This window comes from Amborella trichopoda, chromosome 8 (genome assembly GCF_054954075.1).
Source record: "Amborella trichopoda isolate Santa Cruz 75 chromosome 8, AtrichopodaSantaCruz75HAP2 v2.0, whole genome shotgun sequence".
Taxonomy (NCBI): domain Eukaryota; kingdom Viridiplantae; phylum Streptophyta; class Magnoliopsida; order Amborellales; family Amborellaceae; genus Amborella; species Amborella trichopoda.
In genome coordinates, this window is record NC_142343.1 from 9,688,558 (window position 1) to 9,706,434 (window position 17,877).

A 17,877-nucleotide genomic window follows, 5' to 3' on the forward strand; every position below is an offset into this window, starting at 1 on the left:
TAAGTCCTTTAAAAAGGGATAGTATGTATCTAAGTTAAGTTCCTTAAAAAAGTGGAAAGTATATAAAGTTCCCAAAGAAACAGAAATATTTTAAGTTTTTTTAAAAAAAGGGAACCACGTACGTGATTCGTGATTCTGAGATAGGATAAAACTCCATACATGTATAAATTTCTAAAAAATAGAAAAGCGATGTATGTGATAAAATCATGTGACTTAAAAGTTATTAAAGAGGGAAATGTTAAAAGTTCTTGTCAATATACTATCTTTACCCAATAACACAGGGTGCTCTAAACTATGTCACTTATTTTACTACATCGTTTACGATAAGGGCCATTTTATTCTTACAACGTGTGTCCACCTCTTAATTATGGCAGTGTAGTATGTGTGTATATGCGTGTGTATAAAGTTGCAAACCTTATATCATAGAAGCAAATGCACCTCAAAAATCCAAATAGAAATGAGTATTCCGAAGTTGGAAAACCTTTCAATTGATCATCTTAATATCAAAATCTATGGATAGAAAGAAAGAAAATAATTTCAAGTCTAAAAATAATGCATCTCGCCGCTTTTGAAATTTTAAATTTCATAATTAGTATTGAACATGGATTTTCACAGACTTCCAACATAGAAACTATATCTCCCAGCAAAATTTAGAGATCCGCCTTACTTGTACAGTATAAGGTGGGTATCTTATAAAAACATTATTACCCTATAAATATAGACACGTTAGGTTTGTACAAGGTGTCCATCTTCTACTATTGAAGTAAGGTACATTTCAAAACTATGCCAAAAGATGCAGTTTCGCTGTGGAAAAGCTTCATGATAACACAAAAATTTATTGTTACCTATTAGGAAATTTAAAGCTCCAAAATTGATGCACATTGAACAAATTTATAAACACTTAAAATTTTTGAAACTAGACAGTCCAGATAAACTATTAAAAGATGTACTATATACATGACCTGAAATCTATTTTTATTCGTATCTATACATCTCGATGTTGAGATGATCAATTTAGAGTATTAGGACAATTTTTTCGTATGGTCTTTTTAGATGCGTCTTACTTCAATAGTATACGATTAATACCCCGTCTAACCATTTTCTAAAGGAAAAAGTTTACATAAGTGTGAGGCTCTAAACAATCAAATTAGGGCGCGGCTAAAAAATTTCACTTGAAAATGGTGTTTTGATATCCAAATATCCTCAAATTGATCATCTAAACCTCAATATGTATGTTCATGAGAAAAAAATGGATTTCAAGTTTTGAAAATAATGCATCTTGTAATGTATTTTTGAACCGTCAATTTTCAATATTTTCATGTTTTCATAGATCTTCTCGATCTGCACTATTTTTTAAGCTTTAAATTTTATAATTAAAAATAAAAATATATTTTAAGGCTATCACAAATATTTCTAATATAAAAACCACATTTCTTGACACTATTTAAATGTGCTATTTGGTTTGATTGTTTAGAGCCTCGGCTCTGTACAAACTTTCACCCTTTTCTAAATGGGATTGTATACAATTAGACAATTTACTTTTATACAAGGTGGTCACAAGTACTTATTACCATCGGATGTGAAATTTGATAGATTGGATGTGTCACAAAGTTTGAGAAAAAAAAATTTTAAGTTTGAGCTGTTGGGTTTATGTTGCCTTTAAATGCCTTATGAGTGTGTAACAAAAAATATTTACTATAGTGAAACATAAACTCAGTGGGAGTGTGGTCCCTCGAAGACCATACTAAGCAAATGATATTTGCGGATAACGGACTGTGCTTGACGATCGAGGCCAGTCGGTTGGAAAACTCAAGGTACCTGGGCATAAAAAAGAATAAATCGAGAAGGGTTTTTGGGTTAGCCCTTGATGAGGTCGGAGCTTATGCCTAACCGAGTAGGCCGAGGGACTGTGTGACCCTTATGTGTGATGGTATGCCTACAGAGACGGGAGCCAAAACTTTATCCTTGTTTCATCACATCGTATGCATATAGATAGATCGTTCGGGAAAGCTAAATATCCACCTTTGAGTGAAGCATATGCATGTGCGAGAGATACCCCTATGTGTCATAGAGCTGTGGTCGCATCAGGTCGTGGTGATCTTGAATTATCTCTAGGAGAAGACCTGTAATCTACAGACTGGGATTGTGACTCCTTGGCTCATCAACCAGACTGTAGTGACCCCTGCTTGGACTATAGTCATGGGAAACATTGGGTCGGTTCGATAAAGCAAGTGTGGTATGTAGTCCACAGTTGAAAGTGGAGTACCAAGTAATCGTTGATTGAATTCCTTAACCATATGAATCCACTTCCCATCCTATTAATTTAATTGTGTCGATTTTATAATTAAATTATTTTAGATTTATTATTTGAATTTTTGTAAGTCATTATTTTATTTCTTATTTTTGGACTTATAAAAATGAAATTATTAATTTACAAAGTTATAATGTTTTAAAATTCATTTTGTTTAAATTTTAAAATATTTATTAAAAAAAATACATGGGGGCCCATAGTGCACCTGTGAGTGATTTTGTTGCCAAAATGATAAAGGGGTGATTATTATTAAAAAAAAAAAAAATTCCCCGACGTAAGATTACATAGGTTTTTTTTTCATTGGTATCAGAGCTAGTTTTACTTGATTGCCATTAAGAGTCTTTTCTTATATTTTTGAGAATATAAAGTAATGGCTGCTCGTACCTTCATCTCTGAAATCCTGAAAACTGAAAGGTTTGATGGGACCAACTTTGCTTCATGGAAAAGAAAAATCAAATTTGTGCTTTATGAAGAAAACTTGCATGAGTTACTCTTTAAAGACAGACCTCATCGTCCAACTGACGACTCATCTCAAATAATCAAAGATGAGTACGCCAATTGGAAGAGGAGGAACTTGAATTGCAAACACATTCTTTTATGTGCCATGATTAACTCGTATGCTTCTGAGTACGAGTCAATCTATACTGCAAGTAAGATTTTGATAAACTTGAACGAGAGTATGTTGAACCCTCTCTCATGAAGCAAATTATGGCTATGAGAAGGTACAATGATTTAAAAATGGTAGAAGGTACCAAGTTTACAGATAATGTGTACGTGTTTCGTGCGCTAGTAAGAGATTTGGAAGATACAGGCATGAAGCCCAATGAATCTATGGAAGTGATTCATTTAATGTATTCGCTTCCTAATTCATGGGAGACTTTCATATATTCCATCTCTGCTGGAAGAAACGCACCAAAATTAGAAGAACTCATTACGACCATCAAATCTGAAGAAAAAATGAGGAGTTCAAGGCAAACCTCAAGGGATGCTGTGCATATAGTAAAATCTCAACCATCTTTTAAATTTAAGAAAGGAAACAGAAGAAATACTTTTGAGAATAAAAGATATTTCAAAAGAAGAGATTTTGGAAATAAGCGAGTAAAGAGAGAGACTCGAACTTGTTTTATTGGCAAGAAAGTGGGCCACATAGCCAATAATTGTCGGTCCAACAAATCTGATGGAACTAACAAGGAATTGGCATGTATGGTTTTCGAGTCCATGCTAGCTGACCCCAAAGAAGCTTCTTGGTGTCTTGACTCGGGGGCTACGGCTCATATCACAAACACCAATGAAGGTTACCGTTCTTCTACTCCCATTGGGCAAGGACAGCAGCATATTTATATGGGAGGAAATCAGAAAACTTATATACTTGGAATTGGAGATTTTGAGCTGAAACTAAATAGTGGGAACACATTGATCCTGAAACAAGCACTTTATGTTCCTGATATGAGGAAGTGTTTGATTTCGGTTCCTAAGATGTCTATGGCTGGATTCATAACCACTTTCATTGGGGAAAAAGTGGTGGTCAAGAAGGGGAAACATGTGATCATGACTGGACGACTTGTAGACGGGCTATTTACCATTGAAATAAAAGATAACGTTGCCTATGTCTCATCCCCTAATGAATTAGATGCTACCCTATGGCATATGAGGTTAGGACACATTAATATCAAACAAATAGAAAGATTAAAAAAGGATGGGATTCTTCATAATTATAAGGGAGATTTATCGAAAGTGTGTGAGTCTTGTACGCAAGGAAAATTAATAAGGAAAAATACCCCCAAGGCAAAAAAAACTATTAACGTATTCGAAATCATTCATAGTGATATATGTGGACCTATAAATGTGACCACCAAAAGTGGAAAAAGATATTTTGTCTCTTTTATAGATGATCACTGACGATATGGCCATGTGTACTTCATTCATGTAAAATCAGAAGCCCTAGAAAAATTTAAAGAATATAAAGCCCAAGTAGAAAATCAAACCAACCTGAAAATTAAAGTCTTTCGAACCGATTAGAATGGAAGAATGTTCATCTGACTTTTCAAAGAATTGTGCATTGAAAATGGAATCATTCATCAATAATACTCCTAAACAAACTGGCGTAGCTGAGAGAAGGAATAGGACCTCAGTGGAAATGGTAAGGAGTATGATGGGGCATGCAAATCTCTCATTGGAGTTTTGGGAAGAAGACGTATTAACGGCATGTTACATCCTTAACAGGACTCCCACAAAAGCTACATCGCTAACTCCTCACGAAATTTTCACAGGTCGTACTCCCTCCCTTGAACACCTGAAAGTTTGGGGTTGCTCAGCCCATGTCCTCATCCCGCATCAAATTAGAACCAAATTGCAACCCAAAACTGTCAAATAAATTTTCATTGATTACCCAGATCATGGTAAGGGGTATCGATTCTACAATATTGAAACTGGCACGGTTATTGAAAGTTGTGATGCTCACTTCTTTGAGGAAGAGTTTCGTGAAGCAAGGGTGAGTAGAAAACAAGCCAACTTTTATGAGGAGACCAAAAACAAAGATGTAGTTCGAGACCTTGAACCTGAAACTTCTAAACCAACCCAACCTGTTTCTGAACTCCCTAAAGAAAGTGAACATTTACCTGAACCAAGACGAAACAACCGAGTCAATAGGCCATCTCTTTACCTAGAACATTTTGTCTACCTTGGAGAAGATCCAGCTTTAGAACCTAGAACTCACCATGAAGCCTTGACCTGTCCTGAAAGGGAATACTGGGTAGAAGCCATGAAAAATGAGTATGCTTCTATTAACCAAAACTATGTATGGGAATTAGTACCCCTAACTGAAAAATTTAAGGCCATTGGTTGTAAGTGGATTTTCAAAAAAAAGTTGAACTCTGAAGGGAAAATAGAAAAATACAAAGCTAGGTTGGTTGCAAAGGGTTTCACCTAGAAAGAAGTGATAGATTATGAGGAAACTTTTTTCTTTGTTGCCAAATTTCTATCCATCTAAATCCTTATAGCTATAGTAGCCCATTTTGACTTTGAGGTTCATCAAATGGATGTCAAAACAGCCTTTCTAAATGGGGATTTAGAAGAAAATATTTACATGACCCAACCTGAGAGATTTGAAGAGAAAGGGAAAGAAAACATTGTATGTAAACTTAATAAATCCTTTAATGGCCTGAAACAAGCATCGCGACAGTGGTACATAAAATTCCAAGAGACTCTTGCTGTTGCAGGATTCTCTACAAATAATGAAGATTATTGCATATATCAAAAGGTCAGTGGGAGTGATGTGGTCTTTATATCGTTATATGTTGATAATATGCTAATTGTTAGGAGCTCAATTGCCTTAAAAGCAAAGACAAAAAATTTCCTTGTACAACTCTTCGATATGAAGGACCTTGGAGAAGCTTCATATGTATTGGGCATCAAAATAATAAGAAACATGAGAGAGAAGACTATCCAACTTTCCCAGACAACCTACTGTAAGAGTATACTGAAAAAGTTTGATATAAGTATGTGTAAGCTCATGTCAACCCCAATTGACAAAAAGACGAAGCTTAGTAATAAAATGTATCCTACCGAAGCCATGGATATAAGAGCTAGGGAGAGAGTGCCATACAGGAACGTAATTGGGTCTCTTATGTACGCCATGATGGGAACAAGGCTTGACTTGTCCTTCGTCGTGAGTCTGGTGAGCTGTTTCCAAAGCAACCCAGGAGAGGAGCATTGAAAAGCAATAAAAAGAATTCTCAGATATTTAAAGGGGTCCATGAACTATGCGCTCACATATAAAGGGGGAACTGAAATAGCAATAGAGAGATATTCAGATGCAAGCTATCGCGAGGATCCAGATGATGCGAAGTCTACACCTGGGTATGTGTCTATGCTTGGAGGGGGTGCGGTTTCTTGGAAGTCAAAGAAACAAGATATTGTGGCTTTATCCACCATGGAATCCGAGTATGTGGCATGCTGTCTAACAACCAAGGAGGTTGTGTAGATTAAAAATTTTCTTAATCAACTTAATTTCCATCCTATACGTTGTGAGGCAATGCGAATTTTTTACCACAACACGACGGCTATTTGTGTCTCTAAGGAACCTCGATTTCACAAGATTTCCAAGCATATCAAGCCATACTTCTATCACCTGAGAAATGAGGTGAGATTGAAAGAGATCGGATCAGCTACATATCTACATATTTAATGATTGCAAACCCTCTGACTAAGGGAGTTATCCCTAATATTTTTGTAAGACATGTGAGAGAGATGGGGATGAGAGAAAGGGAGGAAGAGACAATGTAAGACTTTCAAAGACCAAGTGGGAGATGCTGGGTTTATGTGGCCTTTAAAGGCTTTATGAGTGTGCAATGAAAACATTTACTATAGTGGAACATAAACTCAGTGGGAGTGTGGTCCCTCGAAGACCATACTAAGCAAATGATATTTACGGATAACGGACTATGCTTGACGATCTAGGCCAGTTGGTTGGAAAACCCAAGGTACCTGGGCATAAAAAAAATAAACCGAGAAGGGTTTTTGGGTTAGCCCTTGATGAGGTCGGAGCTTATGCCTAGATGAGTAAGCCGAGGGACTGTGTGACCCTTATATGTGATGGTAGGCTTACAGAGACGGGGGGCCAAAACATCATCCTTGTTCCATCACAGGGCATGCATATAGATAGATAGTTTGAGAATGCTAAATATCCACCTTTGGGTGAAGCACATGCATGTGCGAGAGATACCCCTATGCGTCATAGAGCTGTGGTCACATCAGGTCGTGGTGACCTTGACTTGTCTCTAGGGGAGGACCTATAATCCACAGACTGGGATTGCGACTCCTTGGCTCATCGACCAGACTTTGGTGATCCGCTAATGAGCCCCTGCTTGGACTGTGGGTCATGAAAAACACTGGGTCAGTTCGATAAAGCAAGTGTGGTCTGCAGTCCACAGTTGAAAGTGGAGTACCCCGTGATCGTTGATTGAATTCCTAAACCATATGGATCCACCTCCCATCATATTAATTTAATTGTGTTGATTTTATTATTAAATTATTTTAGATTTATTATTTGAATTTTTATAAGTCATTTGATATTTTATTTTTTATTTTGGACTTATAAAAATGAAGTTCTTAATTTACAAAGTTATAATGTTTTAAAATTCATTTTGTTTAAATTTTAAAATATTTATTTTAAAAAAAATACAGGGGACCCATTGTGCACATTGGCCCACCATGTGGGTATTAGGTGGGGCCCCACATGCCATACATGGGTGGCACGCCGCACCCTTGGATACCTTATTTTGTTGCTTTGTCTTCAAGTTTGTTAAATATGGTAACTACATCTTTTAGCATGTGGTCAAATATTGATTAGGAAATATTGACCATATCTTATCTTGATTATTGAAGAAATATCTTGACTTGACATTATTGAAATATTCTTATGAAAAATATGAGATGGAATATACCATTTATGGTATGCACTATACCTTTAATGGATTTAATTTATCTAAATATATTGATGGGAAAATGGTTTAAGGAAATGAGGATAATAGTTCATGCACCTTCCATAATGTTGATGGCCCATCTATGGACTGGATGGCTCAGATCTCTCACCCTACAAGTCACTTTGATCAGCGGTCCATATTCAATTTTAAGAAAAAGGTAAACTATGGGAAACGCTAAAAAAACCCTATACCTAAATTTCACTATAAATAAGGGTGCTCTTCCCCATCTGAACACACCTCTCTCCTATAAACTCTCTCTCTCTTCCCTAAGGGCCACGCCTCTCTCTCTACTCTCTTATTTTCTCTCTCTACTCTCTCTCTCTCTCCTAAAAAGGACCCTAAGGGGCGCGCCCCAACATAGAGAGTCTCTCTCTCATAATCTATTCTAAGAGTTGGGATAAATTAGGGTTTGAGTTTAATTATTTTGGAGTTAGTATTTTGTAGAGATTTAAGGGTGGTTACCTAGTTTGGCCGAAATTAGCTTTCCCGATTCGAGATTGAAGCTGGACCGTTGATCCCACGCCATTGGATGTGGTGACTAGGTGTGGGGTGTAAAAAGTCTGGTTGAGGTAATATCCAGCATCTTTTCTTTTAATTGTTTGTTCTTGTATTTTATATTATCAAGCACAGTATTAGGTTATAGAAATGGCATCAAGTAGTTGAGATTTATTTTATTGATGTGTTATTTATTTTTGGAATTTTTATTGTTTGTAATAAGACCACTTGTGAGTGATTTTATTACCAAAATGATAAAGGAGTGATTATTAATATTAAAAAAACAAAAAAAATTGTATATCCTCAGCATAAGATTATATAGGTCTTTCTTTTATGAGCTTGATTAATAAAATAATTATAGCTACCCAATTACATATCCAATGCTCAAGATTAATGTGATCACTTTATACCAATAATAAATGATCTCATTCCATACTTTTTTTTTAAAATATAGGTATACATTCACGAAAAAGCTTCAAGACCTACATTGCTCAATTGAAATGAACAGTTCAAAACACTCTCGTAATCCTGTCTGGAAAACCGAGAAAAATATACATATGTACCGTCCAAATAAATGTACGAAAGGAATTTGACATGGGCTAAATTTAAGTGCAGTCTCATTGGTGTGGACATACGAGTGGTTGGACGGCGGCTTGTATTTACGAGCTCGCAACAGCATTCATATAACGATCGTGGAGCCTTAAACCTAAGGGTCTTTCTTATAAAATTCAATTCGCTTCGCTTCGCTTTGATCGAAGAGCTCGAAGACTTTGTATTTTAGTTTTAAACCAAATTGATGAGAAATTTGGTACAGCTGTTTCCTCAAGCCGCTTCAGTTAGATTCAAGTTTGCTTAGATTCAAGTTTGCTCGAGGCCGATTCAGCCTGAGAAAATAAATATTTATATAGAAAAAGGTTTTTATATTTTTTTGAAAGCTTTATTTTTTCATTTTTTATTATTTCTATATATATCAATATCGAATTTATTTATATTAAATTTAAAAAAAAAAATCTGCCCTCTACAACATTACCATAGACAAGTAGTTGGGTGGAGGCTTAAACATAAGACTCTCTCTCTCTCTCTCTCTCTCTAACTTTGAAGTAGGTGAAGTAGTGGTTGAAAGCAATATGTATCCGTGGGTCCAATTCACATTTTCAGGATCGAAATGGACAAACCATGAACTTCTGATCTACATCTCACACATGCATGCTCGACAATGGTGGGTCACCTTTAGTTTTATTTATTGGTCTAAGTTTCAATGGACGGCCTAGATGAAGGGGGAGCACAGCCAAGTGGGGATATCTCCACGGTCCATCGAGTCCACTATCTACTACGTATTATAGTAATGGTGAAATGGTAACAGACTAACCCTAAAAGATTGGCTTCTTTTGGTGGAGCCCTGGCCTCCTCATTGGTGCTTCCACGTCGTCCACCAGTGCTCCTAGAGAGAGAAAGTCAATTGTTCTTTTGGACGATTCTTAGAGAGAGAAAATGCTCTTTAGATGATTCCTTGAGAGAGAAAGTGTTCCATCATATCCAAGCATGACTGGAAGGTTCCTTAGCAAAGTCCAAGGCTAATGTATTTTAGTATTTTGTGGCCTTCCACCACCAATGCCAATGCCAATGCCAAGATTTTTAGAGAGAGAAAGGATGAGATTTTTAGAGAGAGAAAAGGGTTGAATGAAGAGAGAGAAAAGGTGGGGGGTTGGTGGGTTCCAAGGTTTAATCCACTTGCCACCTTGAATGATGTTTGCTTTGAAATCTCCAGAGAATTTATTATTGTGGGTAAGAGAATCAGGTATGAAACCTTTGTGGGTTAATATAACAAACACTTTGGGGTTGATGGGGAAATAAATATTTATTTGGGTGTGGTGGGAATGATATGGGATGTTGACTCTCTCTAAGAAAATTGGTCAGTGTTGGAAACAATCATGAAATTCCCCTCCCCCACTACAAATGCCTTTTGCCCCTCTTCCTCTCCACCCTAATGCACTTACTATCGATTTCATTTTTCAATTTTGTTTTTAAGCCCCCACCTCCTAAAAAAACAATAATAACTCTCTCTCTCTCTCTCTCTCTCTCTCTCTCTCTCTCTCTCTCTCTCTCTCTCTCTCTCTCTCTCTCTCTCAAGAAATCAGTGCCACATGCTCAAAAAAAATAAAGAAAAAAAAAATAGATAGCAAGTATAGAGTGGAGCATGCTATATAATAACTCTCTTGGACAAAATAGCCACTTTAGAATTTTTTTCTCTTTTTAATTAATGTTTCGGGATCGAAGTATCATTAGATGATTATTCTCGAAGAAAAAAAAAAAAAAGGTTTTGCATTCTTAACTTCTAAGATTTTCCTTCTAAAAATTGAAGGGTCATTGTGCAATCTTGTGATTTCCTTTAGTAAATAGAGGGTGGGAGGAATTCTTGTTCTTTTCTTGAGGATGATCAATGGGTTCTAAATGTTATATCTCCAAAATTTAAAATCCAAAAAACATCAATGGGTTCTAAAAATTACATCCCCAAAATTTAAGATCTTTTAAATATTTCGAGAATGAATTTTATCCGATGGATTAGATGAATAGTTTACTGCCACAAAAATAGAAAATCTTTTGACAAAAAAAAAAGGAAAGTCATAGCCTCAAATGCTTCTCGCTAGAAAAACCCCAATCCTTTTTACCTCTTTTTTTTTTTTTTATCAACTTCTGATTATCTCTAGAGAATCCTACTAAAAAAATTTATTCAATTTATTTCTCTCTCCAGCCCTTATGCGTCTCTCTCTCTCTAAAATTTATTCAATTTATTTGGCTTCTAGCCCTTGTGCGCCCTCTCTCTCACTCTCTCTCACATTCCTAATGGGTGAGGTGACACGTGCCCAGAAACAGAGTCCATCCACGTGGCGAAACTCGATTGGTATGCATTAGAGGGTCGTTGACTTGTTCGAAGCGTTAAATGAATCGCACGGCTGATGTGGACCATGTCCGTAACCACGCACCCTACCAGCCAATCCAACGGTCACAACGCGCATCATACACAAAGAAAGGACCGATCCCCACCATTGATTTTCCTGCACTCAAAAATGCATTTAATAACTCATAAAATCTCCCTCGTACACTCTAGTCAAAATAACAGGCAAGAAAATATAAATAATAAATAATTAATGTGTCATCAGCCAGAAACAAAATCCAATTCAAAAAAGTCGTCATAATCCTCAAATAGCAGTTGCACGATTTTGGCTCTGAATGAAGTTAGAGAGAGAGAGAGAGATTTGAATGAAGTTAGTGAGAGAGAGAGAAAGAGGAAGTTAATTTAGGAAGTAGAGAGAGAATGGAAGAGAAACAAGAGGCAACGTAAGAGAACGCCTTAACCTAAAAGCTAGGGTGGAATGGAACGGGCCGGGCGTGGCCCTAACTTGCCCATGTCCCCATAGGGCCCGGGCTGGCCAAAAACATATGTAAAAAAATCAAAGAATGGCTTGGTGAAACCGGGCAAACATTGGCCCTAGCTCAGCTTTCTGGCTATAGTATGTAGCTTAGACCAGTGCAAGAAAGATCGGGTGGTTCAAATCGTCAACCCTCCATTGGGCAGTTCTCATTTGGACCTGTTTTAGTGAACCGCCTGGGTATTCAAAAAATAAAAAATTTTGTTTGTATTATATTTTTTTAATATTTTTTACTATTTTGGCACTAGAAATTATTGGGCTTATTTTTTACATTTTTTCTATCTTTTAAAAAATTTTAAAAATGCCTCTGGACACAAATTGATTTTTTAAAATCATTTATTTGTTTTTTATTTCGATGTGCTTTGTTTAATCATGGTTTAAATATATTTTTATACTTTATTAAATTTTGTTATATTCTTTAAACACATTTTTTATCACCCAGGAATTGGTCTATTTAACGTGTGAGGTTAGGGTTTCGGTTCGATTTTTCTCGGACCTTAGTTGTTTAGAACAGGCCTCCCGGTCCGGCCCGGCCCGGCCCAAATCCGAAAGTAGAGGAAGTTGGAGAAAGGTCGGACGGTTTAAAGTTAGGGTTTGATTGTTTGACTTTTGGGTATGGAATTAAATAGTGGAGCTGCCGTCTGGTTGAGAGGTAGACCAACCCCAGGGGTTACTACTTGTCAACGCTAACCCTTTAAGCGTACTCCAACACAAAAAAGGGAAAAATGGACAATTCCAATTAAAAACTCAAACCAATAAAAAAATCAAAACACTAAAAGCAAAAAATGTCAACGCCACTTCTTCTTCTCCACCCTTCCTCTGCAACAACTCTCTCTCTCTCTGTCTCTGTCTCTCCAACTCCCATTAAGCAGTGATCCTCAACTCAGAGCAAACACAGTCCCTCTCTCCTAGGCCCAACTCTCTCTCTTTCTCTCTCCAATTCCATTTACACAAACACAATCTTCAGTTCCCTGTTTCAACTTTCTAGCTCATGCGTCTCCATCCATTTTGTTAAATTCATCCATTTTGTCATATTTTGTGGTTTTTTGGTCTCTGTTTCTTTAAATTCTGGCGATGATCCCAAATTCTGGCCTGTAACATTCACCCGAAAACGCCATGGGCAACAAATTCTGCACCTGTTTCACTGGAATCCGGCCGTCAAAACCAGAAGAGCCTCTTCCCTCTTCTGACGAAGGTTTAGGCCACTCCTTTTGTTATATAAGGCCGGAGCCCAATGGACTTTCGTCTTCTAAAGTTCACTCTGAGGAAACAGCAAATAATTTGAGGCCAGCCCCAACTACAAATAATTTGAGGCCGGCCCCAACTACTTTTCGATCGATTTCAGGAGCCTCTCTTAGTGCCAATACCTCAACTCCTCTCTCTACTGCTCCTTCATGGCAAGCTTCTCGCTTTGATCGATCCTCTGTTTTCGAGAGCTCTGATTCTTTCGCCTCTATTCCTCTGCAGCTTGCTCACCCACAAAGCTTTTCGGGTGCTCTTTCTGGCAATCTTAATGGTGGGGTTTGTGATCGAAAGTTTCTCTCGGGTCCTATAGAGAGAGGATTTCTCTCTGGTCCTCTTGATCGAAACTTCTGTTCGGGTCCAATCGAACAATTTCAGAGGTCCCTCTCTCATAGTGGAGCTAGGCATCTTCGCCGCCATGGCTCTGCGATCAAGAAGGCCATTAAAGGAGCTCTAGCTCGAAGCAAGAGCTCAATAGTTACACCTCTTAAATCTGTTAATTCTTTGGTCATGGCCCCTAAAGTTCTGAAAACCCCTTCTTTTTTTTTGGGTAATTTGAAAACCCCTAATTCAATGAAAGAGAGTGATACAACAATAAGTAGTAGTGTTAATTTGAGTAGTGACCTCAGCTTAGAAGACGATCATTCATTTGAGAGCCAGAATTTACAGTGGGCTCAAGGGAAAGCAGGAGAAGATCGAGTTCATGTGGTAATATCAGAGGAGCACGGATGGCTTTTTGTTGGGATTTATGATGGTTTTAATGGCCCTGATGCTCCTGATTTCTTGCTCTGTAATTTATATTCAGCTGTTCATAGAGAGCTCAAGGGTCTTTTATGGTCAGAATCTCATGGATGTTGTAGCTTTGCGGACACGGTGGAAAATCCAGATGGGAAACAAGGTGAATTTAGACAAGCGGTTTTGGAGAACTCTTCTTACTCGGTTTTTGCAGTGGAGAAGATGAGAGAGAAAGGGCATTGCCGGTCGAAAGGGGAGAGAGTCGATGAATCTGAGGTTTTGAGAGCTTTGGAAGAGGCTTTGAAGAAGACAGAATATGGGTATTTGGAGATGGCTGATGAGAATGTTATGGAGAATCCAGAGCTCGCTCTAATGGGATCTTGTGTTTTGGTCATGTTGATGAAAGGGGAGGATGTGTTTTTGATGAATGTTGGGGATAGCAGAGGCGTTCTGGCTCGGAGACCGATCAACGAAGGCTCGCAAGAGGAATGGTTTTTGGGAGAGAAAGAATCGAGTTTGGAGGCAGTTCAACTCACCCTGGATCACAGTACCTGCGTTACAGAGGTCGGTTTTTCTACATTAATTTTTTATTAGAGACAGAGAGAGAGAGGGTTTTTCCTTTATCATTCTTCTTCCTTTGATGCAAATGATTACAAAAAGCTTGCAACTTTATTGTGAATTTGCTTGTTTTAGTATATATGCTTCTCTGCTTATTGTTTTCAGATTCCCTGTTTTCTAGTCCTTTCATCAAAGAGAGATAGAGATACCCTGTTTAGTTAAATGAACTCTAAAATTTCATCATTTTGAGCTTTCTGATCTTGTTGGTCATTGATAGAGGGGTGGTCGTCCGTTCAGTTTATGAAATTCTGAAGTTTACCATGTTCTAAGATTTTGGTTATAGAGAGATCACCTGTTTGGTTTCTTAATCTCTAAAACTCCGTCCTTTCACTGAGCTTCATTCGATTGTATCGATTATCAGGAAGTCGACAGAATTAGAAGAGAGCATAAGGATGACTCCTGCGCTGTATTCAATGGGAGGGTGAAAGGTTCACTCAAAGTCACTAGAGCTTTTGGTGCAGGCTTCCTTAAACAGGTAGGCGTTCTATTCATCCCACTACCAACTAAGACAAACTAACAAATCATGCATGAGTTTCACATAGACCTACCATATATTCATTGCATGCCTTCCAACCTAAATTATATGTATATTCATGTATGTATGTGTCATCACTCATCCTCATTCATAGACCTGCATGTATGGACATCCATATGATTTTCTGAATAGATTCATGTACATGTAAGCATACTCCATTTATGCTTTCTTACATACAAAATTTATTTCAAACATTGAAGGGAAAAATATGCATATGTACATACATGCATACGCATACATACATGCACCCTGTCAATCATGTTATGCACCTATTCATGGCAAATATTTACACTGTTACATAGATCCATGAAGCCATTACAAATATATATATATATATATATGTATTCTATAACTCATGATATTGTAAGATCAGGATTCATGATAAGTTTTGACAAAATTTTACGTTGGCCGTCTATCTAACACAACCCAGCCTTTTTATCGGGGCATATGTATTCTATAACTAACATTATCAAATAATTATTATCTAGCCTCCTCTATAATTAGCGTACATTATATAACGAGTTTGTAACTACTACATTTTTATGTGCATCAACGTCCACACGCATCAACAATCTGCTTTTCTTCGTGGACAACTAACCAGGGAGTGGAACTCATGATGGAAGTTTTTGATGTGTGTTCCCATCTAATGCAGTCATTGATGTTAAATCAGATGTCATTACAAGGAAAATATGATCATGTATGCATTCATCCATCATACATACATACATGTATCCGAGTTTAAGCTTAGAATCAAAATCCAATGCACATATTATATATATAGGCATGCATGGTGGGCATAGTTGGATGTGGTGTGGTGACTCTCTTCATTGTTGCAGCCTAAATGGAATGATGCGCTTCTAGAGATGTTCAGAATAGACTATGTGGGTGAGAATCCATACATAACTTGTGAGCCATGGCTCTTCCATCATAGATTAGGACCGAGGGATCAGTTCATGATTCTCTCTTCAGATGGGCTTTATCAGTACTTCACGAATGAGGAGGCAGTTGCTGAAGTCGAACTCTTCATTGACAACTCACCGGATGGAGATCCCGCCCAACACCTGGTTGAAGAAGTCCTTTGCCGTGCAGCCAAAAAAGCTGGTATACACTCACTCACACCCACACACAAATACATAAAAGAGGGAAAAAACAAAAACTGAAAATCCAAACATACCTTTACAAAAGACTAAAATTTACTTTTCTCTACAGGGATGGAGTTGCACGAGTTACTGGAAATTCCCCATGGTGATCGTCGGAGATACCATGACGATGTATCAATTATCGTTGTCTCTTTGGAGGGAAGAATATGGAGATCCAGTGTGTAAATTACAGTTCGTAGTAGAATAGAATTTCCTTCTTATTTTTTTATCACTTCAATTTCAAAAGAAGAGATAGTGAGAGAGAGAGAGAGAGGTGAGAGATCCAAATGAAAGTTCTGGGCCTTAAGCTTTTTTTCCCCAATACTTACCATTGTATCATAGAGCCCTCTTTCGGGGGCAGGCCTATCGCACCCATGTGAATGTAGAGAGGTAGAATGATAAATGTAATTGTTTCATATAAATAGCTCCTCTGAAAGATATCAATGATGTTAACACAACGAAATTATACTCTCTCTCTCTGTCTGTGACAAACCCCTGGCAAGCTGATCGCACCATGGCTGACCCTCATCTCAATGGTGTCAAAGTTGTTTAGAATCCACTGTCAAAAGCTTCCACACACCACCTAGAGGTTAAGCAAAGTTCCTAACTGTGATGAATAATACTGTCTTAAAGTTAAAGAATGTAAAATGAGCAAAAGAAACCAGTTAGTCTAACAGTCTAGGGTTCATATTCCTGCATTGTGGCCTACAGTGTCATGACCATTGAAATCAACTCTAATGCTAAGCGCATAGAGAGAGAGGGAGAGACTCCATTGAGGAAAACTACTTCAAAAGCCCAATACAAACTAGACGAAGATCTCCCACCTGCCATCCCATACTAGCCATAAGTAAGGCTGCCAACAGGCCAGGGTCGGGCCAGCCTGGCCCAGCCTGAAATCATTATTGTTCGATCCAGCCCAGCTCGAAAACTGTTTTTTATTAAGGCTTGGCCCTCGGCGTGGAAGTGCGTTTTGGCTTGGGTCTGGGCTCCGACCCGATTAGAAGCCTCTTTTCTTTTTCATTTTTCTTTTTTTTATTTTTATTGAAACCTCTCTTCAAACGTTTTTGTTTGTAAGCCAAACAAAAAATTTCTATCAAAATATTATACATGTTTGAAAATTTTAGAAACCAAAAATAACACTAAGAAATGAAAAGTATTGGGAAGATGGGTGGAGACAAGTGGCCACTCACCCACCTCATTCCCCACCCTACCGGGCCCTCTCTCTCCCTAAAAATCCATCCCCCTTTCTCTCAAAATCCATTCACTTTCTATCTTTAAAAAAGGTTTTTCACCCCCACGGCCCTCTCTCTCTCTCTAAGAATTCATTCTCTCTCTAAAAAAAAATTTTTCTCAAAATTTTTCTCACTCCAAATTCATTCTCTCTCTAGTTTTTTACCTCCACAATTGCAGAGAACCCACCACTGATGTGAAAATGATTTGCTTTGGCTTCGTGTGAGAAGCCCCAACCCCATCACTTGAGAAATTACAGGAGATTTGGATATTTTTGTACAGTGACTTTTGGATTTGAGAGAGAGAGAGAGGTTCGGATGGAGAGTGAGAGAGAGCCTCCTAGAGAGAGAAAATCATCAAGCAAATTCCTTCCGTCGTAAAACCACCGCCGACCCTAGCCCTGTTTGCCCACTCATTTACCAAAACTCCCTCTTCTCACCTTCACCTTTATTTGAGAGAAACTCGTCAGAGGGAGATACTTTGCTAGAGAGAGAGGTGAGGTTAAAAATATGATGGTGCGGTTCTATGGGGAGGGAAACAGAAGTAGAAAATAAGACTGCAAGGGTCAGAGAAAGAGAGATCAAAAATTAGACGACAGGGTTTATAGAGGTGATCTAGTTTGCTTATTTCTTTTCCTTTGCATCTCTCTCTCTCGGAG

General features: G+C 37.8%; 1 protein-coding gene across 1 annotated transcript; it reads left to right on the plus strand.

The window, feature by feature from the left end:
• The first annotated feature begins 12,426 nt into the window (after window positions 1–12,426).
• Window positions 12,427–16,411, plus strand: PLL4 (poltergeist like 4). Its single transcript, XM_006846100.4, has 4 exons — window positions 12,427–14,261; window positions 14,677–14,790; window positions 15,687–15,951; window positions 16,060–16,411. Exons 1-4 carry the CDS (start codon window positions 12,837–12,839, stop codon window positions 16,173–16,175), a joined length of 1,920 nt encoding a protein of 639 aa, XP_006846163.1. The 5' UTR covers window positions 12,427–12,836; the 3' UTR covers window positions 16,176–16,411.
• Window positions 16,412–17,877: the final 1,466 nt, after the last annotated feature.

Bases quoted from the DNA above. Each gene is read 5' to 3' on its own strand.
- PLL4 (XM_006846100.4), top strand. From the start codon at position 12,837: ATGGGCAACAAATTCTGCACCTGTTTCACTGGAATCCGGCCGTCAAAA. The intron at 14,791-15,686 runs GTAGGCGTTCTA...TCATTGTTGCAG, and splicing joins GTGCAGGCTTCCTTAAACAG to CCTAAATGGAATGATGCGCT. The intron at 15,952-16,059 runs GTATACACTCAC...TTTTCTCTACAG, and splicing joins CCGTGCAGCCAAAAAAGCTG to GGATGGAGTTGCACGAGTTA.